At 40.2% G+C, this 21,318-nt stretch overlaps 2 protein-coding genes across 3 annotated transcripts in view; one reads left to right on the forward strand and one right to left on the reverse strand.

Moving 5' to 3' along the window:
- LOC117994495 (A-type potassium channel modulatory protein KCNIP1) overlaps positions 1 to 21,318 on the reverse strand; it is a 72,676-nt gene that overhangs the window by 27,179 nt on the left and 24,179 nt on the right. The gene's annotated exons all lie outside the window — the stretch shown is intronic.
- On the forward strand, positions 1,179 to 19,827 carry LOC117994269 (myrosinase 1-like). Its single transcript, XM_034982162.2, has 10 exons — positions 1,179 to 1,198; positions 1,919 to 2,046; positions 2,306 to 2,453; positions 3,703 to 4,039; positions 5,457 to 5,645; positions 7,265 to 7,464; positions 8,460 to 8,565; positions 11,347 to 11,585; positions 13,271 to 13,399; positions 19,638 to 19,827. The coding sequence occupies exons 1-10, from the start codon at positions 1,179 to 1,181 to the stop codon at positions 19,798 to 19,800; spliced, it is 1,659 nt and encodes a 552-aa protein (XP_034838053.2). The 3' UTR covers positions 19,801 to 19,827.

The following is a 21,318-nucleotide window of genomic DNA, read 5'->3' on the forward strand; positions in this document are numbered from 1 at the left end:
AGGGGGGTGAAAAAGGGGTTTGTTATTTTACGATTTTTCGAAATCCTATCATGAAAGTTTGTACGAAAGTCCATCATTTTTCAAGTTATTTGCATGGAAATTGGTATTTCGATTTTCGGTCACAAGTGAAGAAATAGGTACGTTTCAGTATTTTTGGAAATTTAATTCCCACCTCGATTTTCTAAATTCAACCCAAGCGAAGCCGGGGCGGGTCAGCTAGTCTAGTAATAAGATAATTTGCCATCTGGCAGTATGATATCGCAAAATGATTAAACGCCTTAGATACTTAATAATATCTGATATAGGAACATCGTGAACTTGAAAATATCTGATAACTTAAGATAACTTTGTATTCACAGGACACTTGAGATTTTATCTTAAGTAACATTTAGATACAAAGGGCACTTATACCTTTTTAGGTTCCGTACTTGAAGGGATTAAAGACTATTATTAAGCCTCCGTTTCCCCTCGGCAACCTGGGCGGTCTACTCGGCTTCTGGAGCTAGCTTGGATGACTGGAGTGAAGACTTCAGCGGGGAGGGGCGATGCACGCACAACAGACGGAAACGTTTAAGTGCGGAAACCAGCCCAGAGCGAAGAAAAAGAAGAAGCCTCCGTTTCGTCCGTCCGTCTGTCCATCCATTTGTCTGTCAGCGTGCTATATCTCATGAACCGTATTAGGAGAGTGTGTACTATTGCCGCTATAACAAGTAACAACAAATACTTAGGTAATAAGAAACCAAGATAGCGGATTTCAAATCCCGCTATGCAAATTAAAAAAAGTACATCTAAATATTATAAAAGGAAAAGGTGACTGACAGAAGCTCAAACTACTGGACGGATCGGGCTGAAATTTGGCATGCAGATAGCTATTATGACGTAGGCATCCGCTAAGAAAGGATTTTTGAAAATTGAACCCCTAAGGGGGTAAAATAGGGGTTTGAAATTTGTGTAACCCACGCGGATGAAGTCGCGAGCATACCTACTAAGCTAGTTTCGAATAAGTAGGGTACATTACTAAATTCAGTTTAAAACTTTTAGGGGGGTAACCTCTTAAATATGAGATAAAGATAAAAATAAAGATATCATATCGAAAGATATTTTAAATTATCTAAAAAGAAGAGAACAAAAATCTATAAATATTGTTTTTTGAAGTGTGTTTCTATCAAAGTGTAGTTATGGCGATAGCGTGTATTGTGTAAGTATTCAAAATTTATTTAAGCGTACGAAGATTTTGATTTTATTGTCTTGCAAGGTGTGAAAAGCAGAGTGTTAAACTTGGGGTAATAATACTGTCAGTCTTGGGCGCCCCTAAACCCCGCGCTTCACTCAGGATTTTTAAAGAAATTAGCCATGTTAAATGACTAATATTCCCCTTTCCTTTCCAACTAAGTATCAGGCTTGTGCTAGGAGTAGGTACGACAATAGTGCAACGGTCGGGGTTTGAACCGTCGACCTTTCGGTTTTCAGTCCACTCCTTTACCCGTTGAGCTATTGAGGCTATATTTGGCTATATTCTACATACGATACCCTCGCTACGCTCGGGAGTTACTGTAGCATTCCTCGTTACGCTTGGGATTTATCCCGGCGCCCGTGACGTAAGACATTACATTACCCCCGTGTTGAATAATCTACTATAAGATTTTTTCTCGCTTGGTGTACAATACCGTATTAAATATCACTTACTTTAACAGTGAAGGTACACATCGTAAGGAAACCTGCATGCCTGAGAGTTCTCCATAATGTTCTCAAAGGTGTTTGAGGTCTGTCTGTTAAACCTGTTCATTCCGAGAAGAGACCTGGAGGGCGATTGTCTAAATAAATAATAAATAAATAAGTCGCAATCGAGGGTGCTCAGTAGTGAGCCGGCGATGGATGGATGGATGATGATGATTATATTGTTACTTGTTTGTTATAGTTTGTTGGTGAGTGTCTGCGTGCTGGTACGCTGTGACCCCAGGCACGAGGTACGCAAGTTCCCCGATGGCTTCCTGTTCGGCACGGCCACCGCGGCGTACCAGGTCGAAGGGGCGTGGAATGCCGATGGTACGTTAGATACAGTTTGTTGGTGGGTGTCGGCGTGCTGGTACGCTGTGCCCCGAGGCACGAGGTACGCAAGTTCCCTAATGGCTGTCTGTTCGGCACTCCAGAACACGTCTGCCCCAGCGGCCATCGGTTCTGCGGCAGACGTGGCCTGCCCACTGCCACTTCAGCTGGCTAATTCGTTGGGCTATGTCGGTCACTCTGGTTCTCCTACGGATTTCCTCTTTACGGACCATGTCTCATAGTATCGCGTTAATTTCAGGTAAATCGGAGAGCATCTGGGACCACCTTATACACAACCACCCAGGCTCCATCAAGGACAGTTCCAGCGGAGACATAGCCGACAACTCCTACTATCTGTACAAGAGAGACGTGCAGATGATGAGGGAGCTGGGAGTCGACTTTTACAGGTACCTACAGTACTCATCTTACTAATTCTTTATAATAATTAATCATTAGAGAGAGCTATGCACCTTGGACATTGCTGCTCGGAAAAGAGATCGGGTACCTACTCTTCCCGTACCATTGGCGTAATTTCTGTAGCCACGACGTTCTTCTACGGCCTGGTGGTCTTCTGCCGGCTATTTTCCCCTGAATAATGAGCTGAAGGAGGTCGTATTTGCTATTTCTCATGATGTGGCCGAAGTACCCTAACTTCCGCACTTTTATGGTCTTCAGGATTTCAAGATTGTTACAGTTGCATTTTTGACACGCTGTAATTAGTAAATCTTTTACTGTTACGGCTATACTGATATGGTATTCTCTCCCCTTCAAAACGTAATTGAAACTATTTTATTTATCCTCAATTAAGGATGTATTAATTTTTATTGATAGAATATACAAGCCTATAACAATTAAACATAAAAATTACAGATCAAAAATATCATCTAAACCACCGCAACGACTCATCATAGACATCAAACTAACTTTGTATACACAAAATGCATTTTGTATGGCGATTCAAATATTCAATAATCTACCAACGGCCATGAAAGAAATGACACTTCCTAAATTTAAACGGAAGCTACACGAGTGGTTATTATTTCATTGTTTTTACTCGGTTAATGACTTCTTAAATTTTAAAGAATGATTATTTGGCGGATAAAGTGTTTGTTGTTAACAATTACTAATCTAAGTACTATAACTAATAATAATTTTAATGATAGCATGTTGACATACTTTTTTCCACTTTTGATGTCTGTTTACACAATATTTTATTAATTTTAATGATTGACATTTTGTAATCGCAATATTTTATTTTGTTTCGTACTCAATATTCTCCTTTAAAATACTAATTATTGATGACTTATTTAAATTAGGTATATATTATTGACATTTATTGTACCTACTTAATAACATTGCACGCCATACTTGGTAATACACTGTTTCCAAAAAAATATTGTAACACCACTACACGTGTATTTTTTGCAATAAAAAATTATGAATTATGAATTATGAAAAAACGAGGCAGGGTGCCCAGAACGCTGGCAGCGGTGATCCTCAATTTGATCTCGGGCAGCTCTCGGGCAACACCTTGGTCTTTTTATTCCACTTATCTGTCGTCTATTACAACTCAGCATGATGCTGTACACCTCGCCTCGTACATACACAAAAGCATACAGCGTTGGTTTTCAGCCTACCTATTATTTATTTTCTCAGATTCTCAGTATCCTGGACAAGGCTGCTCCCCACCAGTTTCCCAGACCAAATCAACCAAGCTGGCGTCGACTACTACAACAATCTGATAGACGAACTCCTCAAGCACAACATTCAGCCCATGATGACGCTGTACCATTGGGACTTGCCCCAAAAACTCCAGAACTTAGGGGGCTGGGCCAACCCGGAGATTGTGACGTGGTTTGGGGACTACGCCAGGACAATTTTCACGTTATTCGGCGACCGAGTCAAGAGTTTTGTCACCATAAATGAGCCATACCAGATCTGTGTTGGTGGTTATGGAACTGCTGATTGGCTTGCTCCACAGATCAACGGGAAGGTAATTTCTTTATTTACAACTAGCTTATGCGTATGACTTTGTCTGCGTGCCAGAGATTGTGACGTGGCTTGGGGACTACGCTAGGGCTATTTTCACGTTGTTCGGCGATCGAGTCAAAAGTTTTGTTACCATAAATGAGCCATACCAGATTTGTGTTGGTAACCACTAACTGGAACTGCTGATTGGCTTGCTCCACAGGTTGACGGGAAGGCAATTCCTTTATTTATAACTAGCTGATGCCCGTGGCTTCGTCCGCGTGGACTACACAAATTTCAAACCCCTTTAGGGATTGAATTTTCAAAAATCCTTAGCGGATGCCTACGTCATAATAGCTATCTGCATGCCAAATTTCAGCCCGATCCGTCCAGTAGTTTAAGCTGTGCGTTGATAGATCAGTCAGTCAGTCAGTCACCTTTTCCTTTTATATATTTAGAAGACTAGATGATGCCCGCGACTTCGTACGCGTGGATTCAGGTTTTTAAAAATCCCGTGGGGACTCATTGATTTTCGGGGATAAAGAGTAGCCTATGTCACTCTCCAGATCTTTGACTATACCCAGGCAAAAATCACGTCGATCTGTTGCTCCGTCGTAACGAGATTACAGGACAAACCAACAAACAAAGTTTCGCATTTATTTAAACGCATATTAACTACGAAAAGTTAGAGGCGCGTGCCCGGGATCGAACCCTCGACCTCCGTTAGGTGGCGGACGTCCTAACCACTAGGCTATCAACATTGGTAAAGTTTATGATTTTATTTTAAAGGGATTCTTTTTGAGGAAATTTCGAAAAGGGTTATCGAGTCAACTGGGCACCCGAGAGCTGGCAGCTACCTTGGTCAAAGAATTAGTTTGGCCATCCAAAGGGGTAATGCTGCCAGCATCTTGGGTACAATGCCTCGCTGCGGTGGTCTCGATGAGGTTTTAGATTTAATTTAATTTATTTTAGTTTTAATTTAATGTTGTTTTATTTTAGATGCTTATAAAGTGTACTGTAATAAAACGAATCTAAATATTTGAACATAAAAATTACAGATCGAAAATATCATCTAAACCACCACACCAAATATCAAAATATCAAGAAAGACTAAGATGCGTCAGTGGACAATTTCTTAGTATATAAGATAATTTTTAAGTTTAGGTTAAAATAAAATTACTTATTAGTTATACATTAGGCTAGATCGTAATATAATTGAGTAGCTAATTGGCACTCAACAATAAGGAAAAAATCCACCGCAACGAGGCAGGGTGCCCAGAACGCTGGCAGCGTTACCTCGTTGAATGGCCAGACTAATATGCTGACCGAGGTAGCTGCCAGCCCTTTATTTTAGATTTAAGCTTATGTAATACATGTCTATCCCTTTTTAAATCTACCTATAATAATAATTATCAAAATAAAGTTTATGATTTTAACTTAAGGGGATGGCCGAATACATCTGCGCAAAGAATGTACTACTCGCGCATGCGAAGGCCTACCACATCTATGATGAGGAGTTCAGAGCTACCCAGAAGGGGAATATCTTCATATCGCTGAGCGCCCAGTGGTATGAGCCAGCGACTGACAGTGCCGCGGATGTGGAAGCGGCTCACGAAGCGAACCAGTTCAATGTAAGTCAGTCAGTCAGTTACTATAACTTCGATTGGACTTAACTAATTAGTTATTAGTAGAGATTAGGTCTCATCGGATTTCGAGAGTGCGGGAATCGAGTGGCCATCTCCATCTCTCAAGACTCTTGTATCAAGCTTATACTGGTTGGTCCTGTACCTGGTCTACCACACATATGGTGAGGAGTTCAGAGCAACCCAGAAGGGGAATATCTTCATATCGCTGAGCACCCAGTGGCATAAGCCAGCGACTGACTGTGCCGCGGATGTGGAAGCGGCTCATGAAGCGAACCAGTTCAATGTAAGTCAGTCAGTCAGTTACTATAACTTCGATTGGACTTAACTAATTAGTTATTAGTAGAGATTAGGTCTCATCGGATTTCGAGAGTGCGGGAATCGAGTGGCCATCTCCATCTCTCAAGACTCTTGTATCTAGCTTATACTGGTTGGTCCTGTACCTGGTCTACCACACATATGGTGAGGAGTTCAGAGCAACCCAGAAGGGGAATATCTTCATATCGCTGAGCGCCCAGTGTCATAAGCCAGCGACTGACTGTGCCGCGGATGTGGAAGCGGCTCATGAAGCGAACCAGTTCAATGTAAGTCAGTCAGTCAGTTATTTATACAATTAGTTCAATCGGACTTAGCTGACTAGTATTTTTTTTAAAGAATATTGGCCAAGCATGATGACTAATATTCCCCTTTCCCCTCCAACTAAGCGTTTAGCTTGTGCTAGGAGTAGGTACGACAATAGTGCAACCGGTGGGATTTAAATCGGCGACCTTTCGGATTTCAGTCCGCACTTTTAACTGTTGAGCTATTTGAGCACAAAAGTATTAGTAAGATTAGGTTAGATTGCGGTGCTTGCATTTATGTGAATGTTCTTATACCTTACTAGCTTATGCCCGCGACTTCGTCCGCGTGGACTCTACAAATTTCAAACCCCTGTTTATTTGATAGAATTGTTTTTTTTTAATTTATAGACTAGCGCTTGGCTGCAATCATACCTGGTGGCAAGTGATGATGCTGCCTAAGATGGAGCGCGCTTGCCTAGAAGATGCCTATTCACTCTTGACTTGAAGGTACCCCATAATATAATTGGAGGAAGAAAACTGATGCTGGAAGGGTGTTCCAAATCTTAGCGGTTCGAATAAGAAATGAGGAGGCAAATCGCTTCGTACATATCCGTGGAAGTGGATAGTAGAAAGGTGAAGGAGGAACCAGCTCGAAAAGTTCTTCAGCACACTCTCCGAAATCATCATCATCATCATCATGATCAACCCATCGCCGACTCACTACAGAGCACGGGTCTCCTCTCAAAGTGAGAAGGGTTTTGGCCATAGTCTACCACGCTGGCCATGTGCGGATTGGCAGACTTCACACACCTTTGAGAACATTATGGAGAACTCTCAGGCATACAGGTTTCCTCACGATGTTTTCCTTCACCGTTAAAGCAAGTGATATTTTAATTACTTAAAAACGCACATAACTCCGAAAAATTAGAGGTCTCGAACCCCTGACTTCCGATTAGGAGGCGGACGTCCTAACCACTAGGCTATCACAGCACTCCGAAATAGATCCTAAAAAAATACCGATAGACAGGCAACTTTGATTTCTTCTAGTGGGCCGCATATTCCTGGCCAATTTTCTCGGAAACGGGGGACTTCCCGCCAGAGATGCGCACGAGGATCGCAGCGAAAAGCGAGGAGCAGGGCTTCCCCCGGTCCAGGCTCCCGGAGTTCTCCCCCGAGGAGATACAGCTGGTCAAGGGGAGCTCCGACTACTTCGGCTTGAACCATTACTCCACGCACTTGGTACATAGGTATGTCCCATCGTAGAATAGAATTTTATAATATGGATTGGGTAGTCATCTGGTCGTACCAACTAAGTAGAATAAAAACCGGCCAAGTGCGAGTCAGGCTCACCCACCGAGGGTTCCGTACTACAGTCGTATTTTTTCGACATTTTGCGCGCGATAACTCAAAAACTAGAATGCATAAAAATAAAATTATTTAAATAAACTATTAATAAACTTAAATCTAAAAAAAACAACATTAAATTAAAACTAAAATAAATTAAATTAAATCTAAAACCTCATCGAGACCACCGCAGCGAGGCATTGTACCCAAGATGCTGGCAGCATTACCCCTTTGGATGGCCAAACTAATTCTTTGACCAAGGTAGCTGCCAATAGAATAGAATTGAATAGAATAGAATATGGATTCAGAATGATATTTCGGCTTTATAGAGGGTTGTCTCAGTCACTCATACCTATATGACGTTTTGTCGGTCTCAACGACAGAGATAGTGCTCTACAAATATGCTATCTCCTTCTAAAGGTTGATGTACATTACTTTCTGCCGCGTACTGTATTTCCGGTCCAATGTCCGCTTGAACTGAACGGCTCAACCGATTTTGATAAATGATATGTCGCGACACAGTTTATTTCGGCGCTTCTTCTTCTTGAGATTCTATATCATGTGATTACAAAATAAACGTTTTTTTCTTTCCTTCTTTTTTAATACTAGCTTATGCTCGCGACTTCGTCCGCGTGGACTTCAAAAATTTCAACCCCCTATTTTACTCTCTTAGGAGTTGAATTTTCAAAAATCCCTTCTAAGCGGATGCCTTGGTCATAATAGCTATCTGCATGGCAAATTTCAGCCCGATCCGTCTAGTAGTTTGAGCTGTGCATTGATAGATCAGTCAGTCATTCAGTCAGTCAGTCAATTTTTCCTTTTATATATTTAGATGACCAATACAGAGCGACCAAGTCTCGGACTATTTCATTGACCCAAAGTATTCTTATTTTCATAGGAATGCAAGTATGCCAGTGTACAACGTACCCTCATATTCGGACGATCTTGGCGTTGGTAGCTATCAGTTGCCAGAGTGGCAGCTCGGAGAATCCAAACAGACTATGGTAAGGTATGCTTTTTAACGTTCCGTACCCTATTAAGTATTTCTAAGATTCCGCTGTCCATCCTTCGGTCAGCGGACTGTATCTCGTGAACCGTAATAGGTAGAGAGTTGAAAATTTCATAGTTCTAAAGTATTCAGAATATGGTATTTTACCCTTTTTTGAAAAGTGTTTTAAGTTGATCCTAAAGTGATAATAAATCACCAAAAAAATTACAAAAATTTTATTCGATCGACAAGTGCAATAAAAATGCATTTAAATTTTGCACTTCAAATTTCCCGCGAATACTCTGCCCGCCATCTTGTAAAGTTCATGAGCCGTGATGGCGTCACTTTGATTGATAGACAAAAGGAATTTTCTTAGTGAAAGAGTACATGAGAAGTACATTTTTGCAATTTAAAATGAGTAACTTACCTTTTCATTGGTGTGCAATGTGCCTGCATGTGGGAATATTTGTGTAAAAACACCGAATAAGTTGTGGATTCAAGTGCCAACAGATAAAAGTAGGTGAAAAACTTGGTTTAAAATTGCGAGAATAGTAGATAATCTATGGAGCTATCTAAACGAACCGGTTTTCCACTGCAATAAATGAAATATAGGGCACGGGAATTATGAATCTAAATGGTATTATACCTACTATTTGAAACGAAAACAAAGTAAAAAACTTTTTTTTTTTTTACTTTTAAAATAATATGATCAATGATAAATTTTATTATCAATGGTTAACAAATAAACTATTAATAAACTTAAATAATAAAAAAAACCATTAAATTAAAACTAAAATAAATTAAATTAAATCTAGAACCTCATCGAGACCACGGCAGCGAGGCATTGTACCCAAGATGCTGGCAGCATTACCCCTTTGGATGGCCAAACTAATTCTTTGACCAAGGTAGCTGCCAGCTCTCGGGTCCCCGGTTGACTCGATAACTCTTTTCGCAATTTCTTTAAAAAGAGCTCGAGCCCCCGGGCCCCACGGCCCCAAGGTCTCCACACCAAAAGGCACGAATACGAAGCTCCCATCGAGGTTTTCATATTTGCGCCTCTTGGCCTGTTCGGCGCTGATGGCCGCTGCACCCGCCATAGAGGAGGTCGCCTGAATGTGGGATGCAGCTAAAGTGTCTACACAAGTTGCATCCCAAACAAGCGACCTGCCCATCTTCCACGGTACGAGCGTCATACCATCAGGTCTCATCAAAACTTAAATTAAGTCGAGTAAACAATTGGTATTTTGTTAGATATGTGCTAAGGCATTGCTAAGGTCATAACTCATAAGGTGACATTACACCCACAAGTACCGTGACGTCACAGTAGGTAGGGGTTCATCACGGCGGAAGCAGCTCGTAGCAGGTATAGTGTATTATCTATGGCTTAGTGCCTTTCGGATACTTGTAGAACAGATAGAGAAAATGAAATCTTTAAAATGAATAATTATAAAATTCATTATATAATTTTATAAACTGAAAGTAACATTTTTCCCTACCCTACCCTCACAATTATTAGGGATACCCTATTATTAGGGATTCTGGGACACCTTACTGAGCTGTCCAACTCTGACCACCACTATCCAACGCTGAGTAACGCGTTGGACAACATTAAAAAACTTCTCCCTTCCAGTACGTGCCATGGGGCATCAGGAAGCTCCTGAATCGCATCAAGAACGACTACGGAAACCCACCAGTGGTCATCAAAGATAACGGCAAAGGCACGCATGGCGGTATCGTTGACGATGACAGAGTTCAGTACTACAGGGGGTACTTGGATGCTGTTCTGAGCTGTCCAACTCTGTCGAACACTGTCCAACGATGTCCAACGTTTTGTTTTAAAGTACTAGGTATTAATGGGGTACTGGGACACTGTTCTAAGCTGTCCAACGCGTTGGACATTATTAAAAATTCTTCTCCCTTCCAGTACGTGCCATGGGGCTTCACGAAGCTCCTGAACCGCATCAGGAACGACTACGGGAACCCACCAGTGGTTATCTCAGGGAATGGTAAAACCACGCATGGCGGTATCGTTGATGATTACAGGGTCCAGTGCTATATAGGGTACTAATTGTCCAATGCTGTCCAACACTGTCCAACGTTGCCGTACGCTTTGAACAACAGTATTGAGAATTATAGGGGATACTGAAACGATGTTCCAAGCCGTCCAACGCTGACCAACACGTTGGACACCATTAAATAATCTTCTCCCTTCCAGTACGTGCCATGCGGCTTCAGGAATCTCCTGAACCGCATCAGGAACGACTACGGGAACCCACCAGTGGTTATCTCAGGGAATGGTAAAACCACGCATGGCGGTATCGTTGATGATTACAGGGTCCAGTGCTATATAGGGTACTAGTTGTCTAACGCTGTCCAACACTGTCCAACGCTGCCGTACGCTTTGAACAACAGTATTGAGAATTATAGGGGATACTGAAACGATGTTCCAAGCCGTCCAACGCTGACCAACACGTTGGACACCATTAAATAATCTTCTCCCTTCCAGTACGTGCCATGGGGCTTCACGAAGCTCCTGAACCGCATCAGGAACGACTACGGGAACCCACCAGTGGTTATCTCAGGGAATGGTAAAACCACGCATGGCGGTATCGTTGATGATTACAGGGTCCAGTGCTATATAGGGTACTAATTGTCCAATGCTGTCCAACACTGTCCAACGTTGCCGTACGCTTTGAACAACAGTATTGAGAATTATAGGGGATACTGAAACGATGTTCCAAGCCGTCCAACGCTGACCAACACGTTGGACACCATTAAATAATCTTCTCCCTTCCAGTACGTGCCATGGGGCTTCAGGAAGCTCCTGAACCGCATCAGGAACGACTACGGGAACCCACCAGTGGTCATCACAGAGAACGGTAAAGGCACGCATGGCGGTATCGTTGATGATGACAGGGTGCAGTACTATAGGGGGTACTTGGACGCTGTGCTGGACGCGTTGGACGATGGCTGTGACGTCATAGCTTATACTGCTTGGAGCCTGATGGATAACTTTGAGTGGACCTTTGGATATATGTAAGTACTAGCTGTTGCCCGCGACTTCGTCCGCGTAAAATTTCTGGTTTCTCATGAGATCTGAAATTTTCCCGCAGCAAAAGGCCTCACTTACCTACTCGCTCAGTCTCACCTTAAGGCACGGAACCCAGAATACCAAAATGCCAATTTTCATATCTCTAACTTCAAAAATAGGATTTTCCTTTCAAATTTCAAGTTTGTAGGTTTCTGAGATTTCGTGATTGGTCAGTGAGTGAGTGTGAGTGGTATTTCTCTTTTTTATAATTATATATAGATTTATATTAATACAACGTTAGGTTCGATCTCGGGCACGCACCTCTAACTTTTCGGAGTTATGTGCGTTTTAAGTAATTAAATACCACTTGCTTTAACGGTGAAGGAAAACATCGTGAGGAAACCTGCCTGAGTTCTCCATGCACCACTTGGCTAGTGTGGTGGACTATGGCCAAACCTTTCTCATTTGAGAGGAGACTCGTGCTCTGTAGTGAGCCGGCGCTGGGTTGGTCATGGTGATTATTTCAACGTGAACAAGATCGATAACGGCTTGAAAGTGAAAAATGCTTTGCGCTGCACTTCGACAGATTTGCGCAGGCCGTTAGAAGATAAACTTGTATAGAATAGAATAGAATGTTTTTTTATTCATGTAAACTTTTACAAGTACTTATGAATAGTCAGGTAGTTTTAATTTACCACTGGTTCGGAATGCCGTTCCTACCGAGAAGAACCACCAAGAAACTCGGCGGTTGCTCTTTTTAATTTTTCAATTTACAATGTTATTATAGGATATTGTAGGATTCTGTACCTCAAAAGGAAAAAGGAACCCTTTGTTGTCTGTTTGTCTGCCCGTCTGTCCGTCGTGTCTGTCAAGGAAACCTATATGGTACTGCCCGTTGAGCTAGAATCATGAAATTTGGTAGGATAGGTCTTATAGCTCAAGTAAAGAAAAAAAACCGGCCAAGTGCGAGTTAGGCTCGCACACTGAGGGTCACGTACTACAGTCGTATTTTTTCGACATTTTGCACGATAATTCAAAAACTATGATGCATAAAATAAATAAAAATCTGTTTTAGAATGCACAGGTGAAGCCCTTTCATATGATACTCCACTTGATATAGTTATCTTACTTCGAATATTGAAAATACTAATTATTAATTCATGACCACAATTTAATTTTTATTGTGTGATCTAACCCTAAATTCACGGTTTTCAGATTTTTCCCCTAAAGCCCCACCTACCTGCCAAATTTCATGATTCCTAGGCTTGTCAACGGGAAGTACCCTGTAGGTTTCTTGACAGACCGACAGACAGACAACAAAGCGATCCTATAACGGTACCGTTTTTCCTTTTAAGGTACGGAACCCTAAAAATCCGAAAACCATGAGTTTGTGTATCACCAAAAAAAATTGAAATGTGTTCACGAAAAAAGTAGTTTACTAAATCACACTAAAAATGACAAAATACGATGGTTTAAGTCCCGCAGATTGCTATTGCGCTGGAACAATTCCTCATTAACATCGAAATTACGTCATTTTAACGTCAGCCGAAATAAAAATAGACCATCAGCTCGAAACTTCAGTCTAGTGCTGACGTCACTAAAATGGCGGCCACGCGTATTAGCAATTTGCGGAATCTATACGGCACCCTACCTGTGCGAGTCCGACTGGCACTTGACCGGTTTTTTCCAGGGAACGCTTTGGTCTATACGAGGTGGACTATGACAGCATTTACCGGACACGCTCGCCGCGCAAGAGCGCGTATGTGTACAAGGAGCTCCTGCGCACGCGCGAGCTCGACCATCACTACGAGCCCGACCTGTCCGCCCCCATCACCATCGACGCGGGACACTGATGATGATGATGATGACTGATTTATAAATAAAGACGATTTTAAAAATAAAGAGATTTCATTTTCAAAACTGTGCGATAAAGCTCTCTTGGCACTTGAATGACATTGACAGGGGGGCGCTGTTGGAGAACAAAGGCTGAGACTATTCAAACAAGAACAAACGGGACACTTGACGGCAACGTTAGTTCCGATTTTCGTCACGCGCCAAGATAGCCTTGTCGCACTATAGTTTCTTCTGAAACAGACAGATAACTCGACGACGCAGTTTAAAATGCGTCGACTTATGTGTTTGTTTTAGGTGCCCTATTAAATTAACCCGCTAAGCAAAAAAATATCACAGACCAAATAAAGATTTCAGGAAATAAAAAAATCTTGGAGAAAAACGTAGACTGGAGAAAAATACTTTTTAACCGTAGATAGAATAATAGGTAGATGCAGGAACGTTTGCTTTCTCATTCGCACTAAAAAGAGAGCACACATAAAGTTACTAATGTGATAAACAGAGACGAAGCTAACTTATTTTTTGTCCCTTATCGTGTAACTGGTTTTTTTCAAGAATACACACAAGAAGTTGCAAAAAAAACTTTGAGAATTCGTGGCGTAATTGTATTTCTCATGAGTTATTTACTTGTTTTCTCATATTGTTGATCGGTTAATACAAATATTGACTAGGTACTAAACAATGGTAATAATTATCGTGTTATTCATCGTTACGTCGTGCTATCGCTATCTCATACGCGGTTACACAGTACTTAAATCTACCTATTACTCTATCTACGTTTTTAACCTGCATACCATATACAGACTAATTTTTTTTTTAAATACGTTTCATACCACAGACTACTTAAATGAAGCACTGAAGATTTAAATTTAAAAAAGAATGTTTTTCAACCTGCTGTAAAGAAAGAGTTCACGTGGTGGAAACAAATTGTAAGCGGTCCCATTCATCGCCCAGCTCACCCGAGCTCCGACATTATGCGGAGACCTTTCCGTGCAAACATTAAAAAGTCAACTGTATTTTTACCATGACGAGATATTTTTTCAACCGACTCCAAAAATAGGAGGACCTGTTATGTAGGTATAAGTATAGTATGTAGGAATGTCCATTATGAGCTACGGTCGACAAAGATCGAACTTTCAGCTCGTAGAATTCAATAATTCGTTAGGTATTATTTTACTGTATATAAGTCCCGCAAATAGCTATTGCGCTGGAACCATGTCTCATTAACATCGAAATCACGTCATTTTTAGGATATTGTAGGATTCTGTACCTCAAAAGGAAAAAGGAACCCTTTGTTGTCTGTTTGTCTGCCCGTCTGTCCGTCGTGTCTGTCAAGGAAACCTATATGGTACTGCCCGTTGAGCTAGAATCATGAAATTTGGTAGGATAGGTCTTATAGCTCAAGTAAAGAAAAAAAACCGGCCGAGTGCGAGCTAGGCTCGCACACTGAGGGTCACGTACTACAGTCGTATTTTTTCGACATTTTGCACGATAATTCAAAAACTATGATGCATAAAATAAATAAAAATCTGTTTTAGAATGCACAGGTGAAGCCCTTTCATATGATACTCCACTTGATATAGTTATCTTACTTCGAATATTGAAAATACTAATTATTAATTCATGACCACAATTTAATTTTTATTGTGTGATCTAACCCTAAATTCACGGTTTTCAGATTTTTCCCCTAAAGCCAGCTATAAGCCCCACCTACCTGCCAAATTTCATGATTCTAGGTCAACGGGAAGTACCCTGTAGGTTTCTTGACAGACCGACAGACAGACAACAAAGCGATCCTATAACGGTACCGTTTTTCCTTTTAAGGTACGGAACCCTAAAAATCCGAAAACCATGAGTTTGTGTATCACCAAAAAAAATTGAAATGTGTTCACGAAAAAAGTAGTTTACTAAATCACACTAAAAATGACAAAATACGATGGTTTAAGTCCCGCAAATTGCTATTGCGCTGGAACAATTCCTCATTACCATCGAAATTACGTCATTTTAACGTCAGCCGAAATAAAAATATACCATCAGCTCGAAACTTCAGTCTAGTGCTGACGTAACTAAAATGACGGCCATGCGCATTATCAATTTGCGGGCCTTAAACCTACTTAATTATTTCGTACTGGGGTTATGAATTTTCTATTTTATAGCCATAATAGCCTTATTTTAATAAAATAAGTAACATTTAGCCGATTCATACAAAATGGTTTCGTAGCTTACGTAGACTTTATTGCCTAGGTAAGCTCTCTACAATCTTACGGTTCAAAAATAACGTCCGACTTTCTAGAGATGCAATTTTTTCTCATTCAAAAGGAAAACCTCTTTCAGTACAGCATAAAAGCATTTTTAATATAGCCATTTTAAAAAGAAACTTGCTGAGAAAGAAATAAAACAAAGCCTAATAAAGAAAAGTGGTCATTTTGAAAGAATACCTTGCTGTTTGTGAAAATTTTCTAACTATAACTACATATAAAACACCTCCCGCCTCCGTGACTGACTGACTGACCAGCCTAAATCGCTGTACATGTACATTTAAAATTGGAAGACATTCAATATTCCTTATCTAATCTTGGCGGGTTAAAAAAACATTAATCCATGCAGAGTAGGCGAATAAACTAGTCTGTTTAAAAGAATATTAAATGGGTTTTTAACATGTTTTTAAGATGTAGCTTTAACTTTTTGTTAGAATAAAGATTAACGCACATTTTTTTGAACAAAATAATTTTATGTACGATCTGTAGCGCGATCCATAAACAATTTTATTTATTTTTATCATATTAATATAAAACCTAACGCACATTTTTATTCTTATATTCCAATTTCGTGCGGCACAGATGTTGTGTGATATAGTCCGTAAAAAAATGACTCCTCACGCGCCATTTTAACACTATGAGTCAACTATATGTCAAAAGTACGCTTCAACTTTTAAAAAACATTAAAAAACGACTAAAATCACACTAAAATCGTACTTTTGACATAAAATTTGACACACACAAAAAGTTGAAATGGCGCGTGAGGAGTTAAAATTTTACGCGTTATATTTCACCATATTTTACACGAACAAATTATTTACTTATGTTTGTTCGTAGTTTTACAAAATCCAAACAGTTGCTTGTTATTTGTTTACGTGATGTTATTGAAAAGTTGTGTAAAACGGCTGTGTATCGGTTTGTCGTGTCACCGGTGCAGTTAGTTGGCTTACTGCCATGATGGGTAGCGTGGGCTAATTGAATCAGCCATTTTTGTGGCGCGAATTGCGACTCAAGTATTTTAAAGAAATAATTGATTTGTTTTGTTGTTTTTGTTTTTGTAGTTATTGTGCAATGGTGGGTTGCAGTATACTAGGCTACAATAGCCGAAGCGAACGTAAAATAGACGGAATAACATTTCACAAGTAAGTACTTCTGCTTGAGTGAGATGGACTGAGCGGCAACGTTAGTTGAATATCTGTAGTTATATAATATTATCTTTGGTAAACACCTTCGGTACAGTGCGACAAGGCTCTCTTGGGACTTGAATGACATTGACAGGGGGGCGCTGTTGGAGGACAAACCTTGACAAACGCTCCAAAGGCTTAGAATATTCAAACAAGAACAAAGGGGACACTTGACGGGAACGTTAGTTCCGATTTTCGTCACGCGCCAAGATAGCCTTGTCGCACTGACTAAACCGTACCGTTGACATGACAGTTGACACATAGAGCAAATATGGTGAGTCTTTTCTCAGATAGTACGCGTTATATTGTGTTGAATACATAAATTTTATTGAAGTATATATTAAAGCACATACTCTTCATGTCGTATATATGTTGTAAAGTGCATTGTTAGATAAATAACAATGCATTTAGACCGCGCTCCGTTTATCGTGTATATGCGAACGCACTCAAACGGCAGGTAGGTACAGTGCGCTTTGAAAAATACTTTTTCTAAAAAATGATACGAAATGTGCGCAATTTCATACTCTGTCGATTGGTTCGAAAGTTAAACATCCCAGTATAAGTCCCGCAAATTGCTATTGAGCTGGAACCATGTCTCATTAACTGTAATATGTACGAATTGTCAGTTTAAACGTAGCATGTTCATATTAGCTGTAACATAAAAATGCAACTCCTCAATATATCGAAGCAGGTTGCCTGCACATCGGATTGAAAGAGAGGTGATGCAAAATTATGTAGGTTAGGTAGTTAAGCAATAAGATTAAAGTAATAGTATGTAAGATTTCTTTATTAGTATTGTTAGACCATAAGCGAGAGTAGATCATAAGCCGGCTCTCAATAAACATCTTCCACCGTTGCCGCATTTAATTATTACCATACGGCGACAATATATCTCATAACATCGAAATGACGTCATTTTGACGTCAGCCGAAATAAAAATATACCATCAGCTTGAAACTTCAGTCTAGTAGTCACTAAAATAGCGGCCACGCGAATTAGCAATTTGCGGGGCTTAGAGTTACTTATTACAATTATCCAAAAAAGTACCTAAGTACCATGCAATTTCATTTCTGGACAGTACCTAGGTATTACAATAGCTGTCCAGAAAACTAAATTTCATATCATATCATAAGTTTGAATTTGGAAGCTTTTTTTAAATCAGCCCCCCAATTCGGTAAGAAAAACGTATTCATCGTTATCGTAATCGTCAACAAATTCTGCCCTTTGATTGGCTGTGAAAAATGTAAACAGCGAATCAACCAATCGAAGGGCAGAATTTTTTGACGATTACGATAACGATGAATAAGTTTTGCTTACACAATCGGGGGGGCATAGTAGGAGAGTAAATATTTGAGCAAATTCGTAGTCGAGTGTACGGATAGGTACATCATTTACGATATACGTGGGAGTCGTGTTGTGAATTTAATTTCAGCATTCCAGAATTCTTTAACGGTGAAGGAAAACATCGTGAGGAAACCTGCCTGAGTTCTCCATGCACCACTTGGCTAGTGTGGTGGACTATGGCCAAACCTTTCTCATTTGAGAGGAGACTCGTGCTCTGTAGTGAGCCGGCGCTGGGTTGGTCATGGTGATTATTTCAACGTGAACAAGATCGATAACGGCTTGAAAGTGAAAAATGCTTTGCGCTGCACTTCGACAGATTTGCGCAGGCCGTTAGAAGATAAACTTGTATAGAATAGAATAGAATGTTTTTTTATTCATGTAAACTTTTACAAGTACTTATGAATAGTCAGGTAGTTTTAATTTACCACTGGTTCGGAATGCCGTTCCTACCGAGAAGAACCACCAAGAAACTCGGCGGTTGCTCTTTTTAATTTTTCAATTTACAATGTTATTATAGGATATTGTAGGATTCTGTACCTCAAAAGGAAAAAGGAACCCTTTGTTGTCTGTTTGTCTGCCCGTCTGTCCGTCGTGTCTGTCAAGGAAACCTATATGGTACTGCCCGTTGAGCTAGAATCATGAAATTTGGTAGGATAGGTCTTATAGCTCAAGTAAAGAAAAAAAACCGGCCAAGTGCGAGTTAGGCTCGCACACTGAGGGTCACGTACTACAGTCGTATTTTTTCGACATTTTGCACGATAATTCAAAAACTATGATGCATAAAATAAATAAAAATCTGTTTTAGAATGCACAGGTGAAGCCCTTTCATATGATACTCCATTTGATATAGTTATCTTACTTCGAATATTGAAAATACTAATTATTAATTCATGACCACAATTTAATTTTTATTGTGTGATCTAACCCTAAATTCACGGTTTTCAGATTTTTCCCCTAAAGCCCCACCTACCTGCCAAATTTCATGATTCCTAGGCTTGTCAACGGGAAGTACCCTGTAGGTTTCTTGACAGACCGACAGACAGACAACAAAGCGATCCTATAACGGTACCGTTTTTCCTTTTAAGGTACGGAACCCTAAAAATCCGAAAACCATGAGTTTGTGTATCACCAAAAAAAATTGAAATGTGTTCACGAAAAAAGTAGTTTACTAAATCACACTAAAAATGACAAAATACGATGGTTTAAGTCCCGCAAATTGCTATTGCGCTGGAACAATTCCTCATTAACATCGAAATTACGTCATTTTAACGTCAGCCGAAATAAAAATAGACCATCAGCTCGAAACTTCAGTCTAGTGCTGACGTCACTAAAATGGCGGCCACGCGTATTAGCAATTTGCGGAATCTATACGGCACCCTACCTGTGCGAGTCCGACTGGCACTTGACCGGTTTTTTCCAGGGAACGCTTTGGTCTATACGAGGTGGACTATGACAGCATTTACCGGACACGCTCGCCGCGCAAGAGCGCGTATGTGTACAAGGAGCTCCTGCGCACGCGCGAGCTCGACCATCACTACGAGCCCGACCTGTCCGCCCCCATCACCATCGACGCGGGACACTGATGATGATGATGATGACTGATTTATAAAATAAAGACGATTTTAAAAATAAAGAGATTTCATTTTCAAAACTGTGCGATAAAGCTCTCTTGGCACTTGAATGACATTGACAGGGGGGCGCTGTTGGAGAACAAAGGCTGAGACTATTCAAACAAGAACAAACGGGACACTTGACGGCAACGTTAGTTCCGATTTTCGTCACGCGCCAAGATAGCCTTGTCGCACTATAGTTTCTTCTGAAACAGACAGATAACTCGACGACGCAGTTTAAAATGCGTCGACTTATGTGTTTGTTTTAGGTGCCCTATTAAATTAACCCGCTAAGCAAAAAAATATCACAGACCAAATAAAGATTTCAGGAAATAAAAAAATCTTGGAGAAAAACGTAGACTGGAGAAAAATACTTTTTAACCGTAGATAGAATAATAGGTAGATGCAGGAACGTTTGCTTTCTCATTCGCACTAAAAAGAGAGCACACATAAAGTTACTAATGTGATAAACAGAGACGAAGCTAACTTATTTTTTGTCCCTTATCGTGTAACTGGTTTTTTTCAAGAATACACACAAGAAGTTGCAAAAAAACCTTTGAGAATTCGTGGCGTAATTGTATTTCTCATGAGTTATTTACTTGTTTTCTCATATTGTTGATCGGTTAATACAAATATTGACTAGGTACTAAACAATGGTAATAATTATCGTGTTATTCATCGTTACGTCGTGCTATCGCTATCTCATACGCGGTTACACAGTACTTAAATCTACCTATTACTCTATCTACGTTTTTAACCTGCATACCATATACAGACTAATTTTTTTTTTTAAATACGTTTCATACCACAGACTACTTAAATGAAGCACTGAAGATTTAAATTTAAAAAAGAATGTTTTTCAACCTGCTGTAAAGAAAGAGTTCACGTGGTGGAAACAAATTGTAAGCGGTCCCATTCATCGCCCAGCTCACCCGAGCTCCGACATTATGCGGAGACCTTTCCGTGCAAACATTAAAAAGTCAACTGTATTTTTACCATGACGAGATATTTTTTCAACCGACTCCAAAAATAGGAGGACCTGTTATGTAGGTATAAGTATAGTATGTAGGAATGTCCATTATGAGCTACGGTCGACAAAGATCGAACTTTCAGCTCGTAGAATTCAATAATTCGTTAGGTATTATTTTACTGTATATAAGTCCCGCAAATAGCTATTGCGCTGGAACCATGTCTCATTAACATCGAAATCACGTCATTTTTAGGATATTGTAGGATTCTGTACCTCAAAAGGAAAAAGGAACCCTTTGTTGTCTGTTTGTCTGCCCGTCTGTCCGTCGTGTCTGTCAAGGAAACCTATATGGTACTGCCCGTTGAGCTAGAATCATGAAATTTGGTAGGATAGGTCTTATAGCTCAAGTAAAGAAAAAAAACCGGCCGAGTGCGAGCTAGGCTCGCACACTGAGGGTCACGTACTACAGTCGTATTTTTTCGACATTTTGCACGATAATTCAAAAACTATGATGCATAAAA

Source organism: Maniola hyperantus, chromosome 26 (genome assembly GCF_902806685.2).
Source record: "Maniola hyperantus chromosome 26, iAphHyp1.2, whole genome shotgun sequence".
Taxonomy (NCBI): Eukaryota; Metazoa; Arthropoda; class Insecta; order Lepidoptera; family Nymphalidae; genus Maniola; species Maniola hyperantus.